The sequence below is a fragment of the Gavialis gangeticus genome, unplaced genomic scaffold (assembly GCF_001723915.1).
Source record: "Gavialis gangeticus isolate Ggan-Ray unplaced genomic scaffold, GavGan_comp1, whole genome shotgun sequence".
Taxonomy (NCBI): Eukaryota; Metazoa; Chordata; order Crocodylia; family Gavialidae; genus Gavialis; species Gavialis gangeticus.
The window spans coordinates 33,544,173-33,551,441 of NW_017729034.1; the positions used below are offsets into that span (position 1 = coordinate 33,544,173).

Genomic DNA, 7,269 nt, shown 5'->3' on the forward strand with positions numbered 1-7,269 from the left:
TTTTCTTGTCCAGGTTAAAGAGCCCTGACCACACAAAGGAACACAGTTCTGCTTCCCACTGGCCTAAGCATAGCGTGGAAAAACACCTGGAAGGACAACTCAACTGATTTAACTTAAAGGCCAGAAACAACCTTAATCATTTAGAGATCTAAGACTATTCTGATCTTTATGACTGCTCTACCTTAGCGTGTTCCATACGGTCCTACATTTTTCATATCCTTCAGACTTATGGCCACAAAATGTCTTCCACTGACACTAGTTAAAAAGGATGGGTTAATAAGTACTCAAGACAGTCTCATTAAGCTGACTGATATTATCAGAGCCGTCCCTTGGGAGGCGCAAAACAGGGCAACTGCTCTGGGCCCCGCACTTTGGGGCGGGCCCACGGACAGTGTCATAGAGGCCCCACCAAGGGCGCCACCACTCTATTCACACTCTGGCCGCTTGCCACCCCTGCAAAGGCTGATATGCCCCGGGCCCCGCTGCTATCATAACTGGATGTGTGACAATCCGGGCCCCGACACCCCTAGGGTCAGCTCTGGACCTTATACTGAGGTCTCAGGAAGGAACAGGAAATTGTAGGTTGGGAAAATATTGGCCCAAGTTGGAGAATAATGTTCAGAATAACATGCTATGTAAAATATGCTCTTATGAAACTGATGGGTGAAAAATGTTCAGGAATATTCAAGAGAGTCCAGAACTGCAGAAACAAGATTCCAAGATAGATAGAAGATGTGCTACCAAGAGAGAAAGCCTCTTCATTTTGCTGCTAAGAGTCCAGTAAAGATTTCTCTGCTATGCACAAAAGTGTTCTAGACTTTATTCAAACAGCTTATTTTCATAGTAACTGACCAGTAGGTAAGAATGTTAGATCTAAGTATATGGTCTGACTTCCATTTGACTAAACATTGTGAGGTAAAACAAGCAGCATGATCAGAGGCCAAGCTGACAAAGTCATCAGGATTCAAACAGCAAAACTGTCCATCTGAAGCTGAGGCTACCACAAACACTGAAGCTAAAATACTGTTCACGTTTCCTGACAACACTTGACAGTAATGAGATCAGCATGTAGGCATGAGTCCTGATGTCCACAAATTAAGAAACATGTCTGACAAGAAACCAAGGCTCAAATCTCCTCTGTGGCAAAATACATGGTATTTCATTTTCTGTTCTGTGAAGAATACATGCATTTTTGGACACCCCCATCTTCAAAAGATAGCCGTGAGCAGACTGTAAATGACTATCCGAAAAGAGTTTGCAGAGCTGATCATTAGATTCCAACTGGTGCCACCTAAATCTAGGAACCAGCACTAACAGTTTTCTGGCAAAAGGATGACTGCTTTTGTCCACTAACACAACACATGGCAGTGTATTTTCTCGCATCACTGTGGATTTCTACAGCAAAAATGTAAATACCATGTATGCTATAAATACAGCTCTGAGCTTCAGGATAGTTGGGAAGACCAGAGACCTTCCCACACAAGACTCATGTCTACATGAGTTCCCAGTTGAGTGTGGAAGCATCTTCACAAGTGGAAGCACAAAAAAAAAAGAGAACTTTATTGCTTGCATAAGCCTAATTTTGCACCAATCTAATGAGAAGAAGATATCCCACAGGTCCTTCACCTTCACGTCCAAGTGATGCTTGGTAAGTAAAAAGACTTCAGCCACCCCTGCAAGGAACACATGTGAAGTCTGGCACATTAGGACTAGCATCAAGAGACCATGTAATGCAGGAGTCTGAGCCTCACTTTTAAAGCTGTCTCTGGATAAGCTGGCAGATGACTGGGACCCACTGTGGCCTGCAATCCTTTGTTTGGTAGATAAGCTATAACAGATATAACATTGCTTCTATAAATTCTATATACTGGGTCAGCAAAAAGACCACTTTTTTCTCTGCTGATCTCAAACTCAAGTGATAAACAGCCCTCAGAAGTCAATTCAGACCACCCATTGTGGAGTTTTTCTAAAATGAGGTAGTCATCTACATATGGACATATCTGAATGCAACAACACAAAATAAACTGCAATAACCACTAGGCATCTGTGAACACTTTTGCTGCCATGGCAAGGCTGATAAGCAGGAACTTGTATTGGTAGGACCCTGCACTATAAATCTGAGACATCTGATTACTGAGTCTACAGACAGATGAAAATACAAGTTCTAAAAATCAAGAGATAAAAATCAATTCTGAGGATTGGATACGAGAACAACTGGGGATCTTCTGAACTTGGAGCGGATTAATCTGCTAAGATATCTGAACTTTAGAGCTGGTGTTCTAAAACCTTGTCCATTTAGGATTCAAAAATCAAATGCAGGGGAGCATACAACCTCTTATCTCCACGTCACATGCAGTTTTCCATGGTTCCAAACTGCAAGAGATAACCCATCCTATATTTTAACAGAATTTCATGAGAGGATCCCTGATAAGGGACAGGAAAGGAAGGCATGTAGTAAGGAGAAAACAGAACTGAACTAAATACAACCGTGGCTATGATTTTAAAGGTTTCTTGAGCCAACCAAGGTGGTAAGCCAAAGTGGTAGCTAAAGAGAAGGAAATGAAGTTTGGTTTTGAAAATGGTTCCGATCAATTCTCAAGTGGCATCAAGCCGGTTACTCTGAGATAAACATAGAGATTCCAACGCAAAAGATCCTCTATTTCTCCCTTGATGGTTCTAACCTTCTTTGCAAATTATAGTCGTAAGTAAAGGTCCTCTACTGAATGATTTGTGTCTAACCTGTATGCATCCAATGAGCCCAGAAGCTCTCAAACCCCTTAACAGACAAACAATTTAACCATATATCATATAGTCAAGAACTGTTGAAAAAGAGATCCTTAACAGTTGCTTGGCCCTTTGTAGGATTGGTAATCTTGAGGATCAGAGCTAAGAAATGCTATGTATCGTAATAGAAGTGGCTACTGAATAAGTTTGTCTAGAGGTCTCAGAAGCATCTAAAGTAGCCTGCAAAAATACAACTACTTCTTTAATGTTCATCTGGAAGCATCTATATGAATTGCCACACTCTGCCCAAATTCAGATAAGTATACTTTGACAGAAGCACCTGATAACTTGAAATATGCATCCAGAGACTAACAGGACACTAGGTCATGTAGCTGCCTGTCATACGTGAGCTTCACAGCATTATTTTCTCTCTTTAATATTATTCTTGGAGATTCCTGGTGTTTGGATCTTTCATCACATTCTTCTGCCACCACTATGGACCTCAGGATACAAGGGCTCATAAACATTTGTGTCCCTTACAGAAAACTTTAAGATCTGTCAGGTTTTTTGTACATGCATGACATACAGCCTTTGATAGTTCCAACAACTGATCTATCATTGTGATAAATATGGTGACCCTTTCAGCCAAGAACAAATAAGAACACATAATATTTACAGGGATTTTCTTTTCAATACCTCCAAGCTATCCAAGGTGTCTGCCATACATCTTAAGGGGTCTAAAGACCCTTAGTCAGTAATGTCAATCAGGATGCCACAGCACCACAAGGTGCCTTAAGACCCTTTCAAGGGTGCCATACAATATGAAATGTCAGGATTTATCTAACATGCTTAAATAGGAATCCAGTGTCAAAAATATTCTGGCTTGTTCTAGGTTTTCTGAAGTTCTTTGCATCAGAAGAACTGCTTTATTCTTTTTCCAAAGTCCAAAAAGGAGTGAAAGCTAAGAGCTGGCATTTTCCAAGGGGTGCCTCAAGTCCAAAATGGTTGAGAACCACTCACTTAAATTAGCTGGATCTCTCTCTCTCATCAGGTGACAAAGGAAGATTCTGCTGATGGAAGCCCATATGATCTTCTGTCCCTTGTTAGTTTTCTTCCTCACTATCATGCTCCTGATGGTGCAAGACTGAAACTGCCTACAACATCTTCTAGGGGAGGAAAAGCTAATTCACGATAATACACAATAGATCTTTTACTGTATACTTCTAGGAATACAATAAACCCAACAATTCAATGCTATAAAAGAGTTTTAAGGGGCTAGGACTTGTGTGTGATGTACGTCTCTTACGAGATCCCCAATGTTCTACTTTTAAGGGCAACTGGATAGACAGAACACTGTGCCAGATTCAGGAGTCTCAGGGGTTGATCTCTCGATGAAAAACCAGGTCAGTCCAAAGAGATGAAGATGACTGCTCAGGCTGGCAAGATCTTTCTTCAGGGTCTGAAGAAACCACACGCAAGTCCTCCAGTAGAAAGGGAGTGAGACTGATTCACCACACTTGTCTCTTCTTAAAGGAGACACAGATTGATATGTAATCAGGAATGTGCCTTTTGCTGTAGCAGAAAACACGCTCTTCACGTGGGTGCTGCAGGCAATAGTCTCATGAAAGAGAGGAGTTTAAAATTCCATGGATTTTAACTTCAGCCATAGCAGCTAGATACAAAATATGGAAGATACCCTTTAAGTAAGTGGATTTTTCTGGTTAAAAGGTAAAAAAAAAACACTGTGTACTGCAACCAACGTACAGAGTAGACTGATACTGCAGAGGTTCCATCTAACTGCAAGGACAGTTAAACTCACTCCATCCTTTGTGCTGCTATAAAGGACCAAGAGGAGCATCAGATCAGCAACAGCGTAAACACAGCACCAACAGACACTGGTAGCCAAAAAGATCTAATATCTTGTACACGTGTCTCAGAAATAGAATCCATATACACAATCAATCAAAGGTTCTTCAAACTAAATTAAGCCCTCAGTTACAACTTGCAATAATTCTGCATTCTGTGGGCAAATAAATGCAATCCTAGCAAGTAGTAAGTAGTTCTTCTTTTGATTACATTCAATGAGGAACAGATTCTATTGCTCTCTTTTATACTCATATTGATTTGATATGGCAAAACAGTGAGAAACTAGCATACATGACTGAATATGTAATGGGAGCACAGTAGTAAGTTACTTTTACACAAGCCCTGCACAGTCAGAACATTTACGTGAGTACAAAATAGTACCAGATCAAATACAGAAACCCTCCAAACAGAGTAACTTCACCCAATACAAAGGAGAATAAATCCTGGAAGAACTGAGTAGAATATTACTAGTGCAAAGTACACAAGTTAAGGCTTCACTTGTCCATATTTATTCTAAGACAGCAATTTGCTAAATGCAAATAGGTTACTATTCCTCTCCCATCACAGAGCAGCAAAGCACAGCAATAGCTGCATACTACATGCAGCTGCCCTGAGAGAGCAGCACATCTGTCTATTCCTAATCCCACTGCTTTACATAAATGATGTAAATTACACAGGAGAATGCATTCCTCTGTCCAGAAACAGTCACCACTCAACCTAGTACCACAGCTACAACTTTCAAATACTAAAGTGGCATCTATTACATATATAATTTTATGATACAAAAGAAAAATCTGGTTCAAACTGTTTACATGTAAATTAAGTTGAGGTCTCATTTTCTTCGGTATAAGTGAGAAATTATATTTCTCAATGAAATTAAAATACTTGAATTTTACCAATGTTTTGTTGACAATTAAAAAACCCAAATGAAATAAAAGTCAGACTAATCAACAAATTCAGAATGACTGATGTCACGCAGATTCATGAAGAAAAGATGTATTTTTCCACTGAAACATTAAACTTGTGCCTATCTTCCTTTCAAGTGGAGTGGTAACTGATTTCACACATAGCAGCCTCATGTGACAACAGCCCAGAATAAGAATGAACTCATTGGTTCATCTTTTTAATGTAGGTGCACATGAATAAGGACATGTGGAAACTGACACTTTCAGAATTACCTGCTCTAACTTATGAAAGGAAAGAAATGGTTTAATTTCAACTCTTGCTTGCTCACTAGTTAAATTTGATTAGATAATCTGCTTGATAATATTCAAGAAGAAAGTATCCATATTACTCAAGTCTACCTAGAAAATGTGGGGGAACCTGTCCAGTGCCTCACTGCTCTTATATCGAAAAAAAAAAAAATCAAGCTATAAACAGGGTGTGAATTAAGGGGGAACTTGGGGGGGGGCTGACCCCCCACCCCAAAGTGAAAGCTCCCCGTGGGATTTGAAAAACATAAAGGGGCAGGAGGGGGAAAGGTCTCCAATTGAACTGCTTCTTCAAGAGTAAAAGTGTATTTTGAACCCTGGCTATAACCCTCAAATCTTCACCAGGATCAGTCACCAAAATCCAAACGAAAGTTAAACGTTGTCATTGGAAGTTGAATAATGAAAGTGGAAGTACAGTAAGAGACCGGTCACTAAAGGCTGCTTCCTCAAAGTGTGAAACTCTGTGAAAATCTGTTTTTTTGTCTGTCTTTTTTTTTTTAAGTACTACAGTTCTGAAGACAATCCCTATGGTTGGGGTATCAGGTATATTCCTCACAGGCAAACTCCGTCCGAAGTTTGGTTTTCCATCCACTGCAGAAGAGCAACATACTAACAAACTGGCCTGACAATAACAACAGTAGCTCTTGACCTCCTACTCCTGAAGAACTGCCAGTGAATGATACCAAACCTTAAAATCAGGTTTTACTTGCGCCCATGAGAGTCAAGGGGCAGAGCAGCAAAAAGGACCAGGAAAAGAAAAGCATTCACCAAAAACATGAACCAGCAACCCCAAATTTAAATCTGTTCAAAGCAACAGCTGAATGCAATCTTTAACCCAATGGAGCCCCACAGGCCTGGTCCCTGTCATCATCAGCTTCAGAGCTGTGCTTTAATACTCAAGAGCAAGACTCAGCTGAGATGGTAGAGACACTGCTATGGCCCATCAAAACTGCACCTCTGTACCCGGTCTTTACTCCCAAAGTCACAAATGAAGTCATGCTTCATGGCAGTGGCACCTGGGGCTTTCAGTACCATGCCTGACCCTACAACCTGCCAAATCCACGGATCAAGGAGCTGCCTCCCTACCGGCTACAGCACCGCTGCCCACGTGAACCCCAGGGGCAGAAGGCAGGGATTGAGGAGCCTCATCAAGCAGCAGGAAGGGAAGCTGAGGGCAACCCTGGGGCATCTTATCCCGAAAGCAGGGCCCACCCCCTCCCAAGGGGCCAGCAGCCGGTGCCACCAGGCCTCCGAGAGCAGTCCCCAGGACCGCACTCACCGCTGAGCGCCGAGGCCTGCAGCGTGGCCCCCGAGGTGCCGTCGATGACTTTGATGGCGCCGCGGGCGGTCACGGCCAGAATGGCGTTGAGCGCCGGGTGGTAACACAGGCTGCGCAGCCCGTCGGCGTCGCAGCGCAGGCAGCCGTCCCGCAGCAGCAGCCACTCGCAGGCGCCCGGCCCCGGCCCTG

General features: G+C 42.2%; 1 protein-coding gene across 1 annotated transcript in view; it reads right to left on the reverse strand.

Annotated features, from left to right (window-relative positions):
* BIRC6 (baculoviral IAP repeat containing 6) overlaps positions 1–7,269 on the reverse strand; it is a 414,467-nt gene that overhangs the window by 406,106 nt on the left and 1,092 nt on the right. The window contains exon 2 of the mRNA XM_019526709.1: positions 7,081–7,269. This exon is cut by the window's right edge and continues 232 nt beyond it. Coding sequence (XP_019382254.1) covers positions 7,081–7,269 — 189 coding nt within the window. The remainder of the gene's footprint in view (positions 1–7,080) is intronic.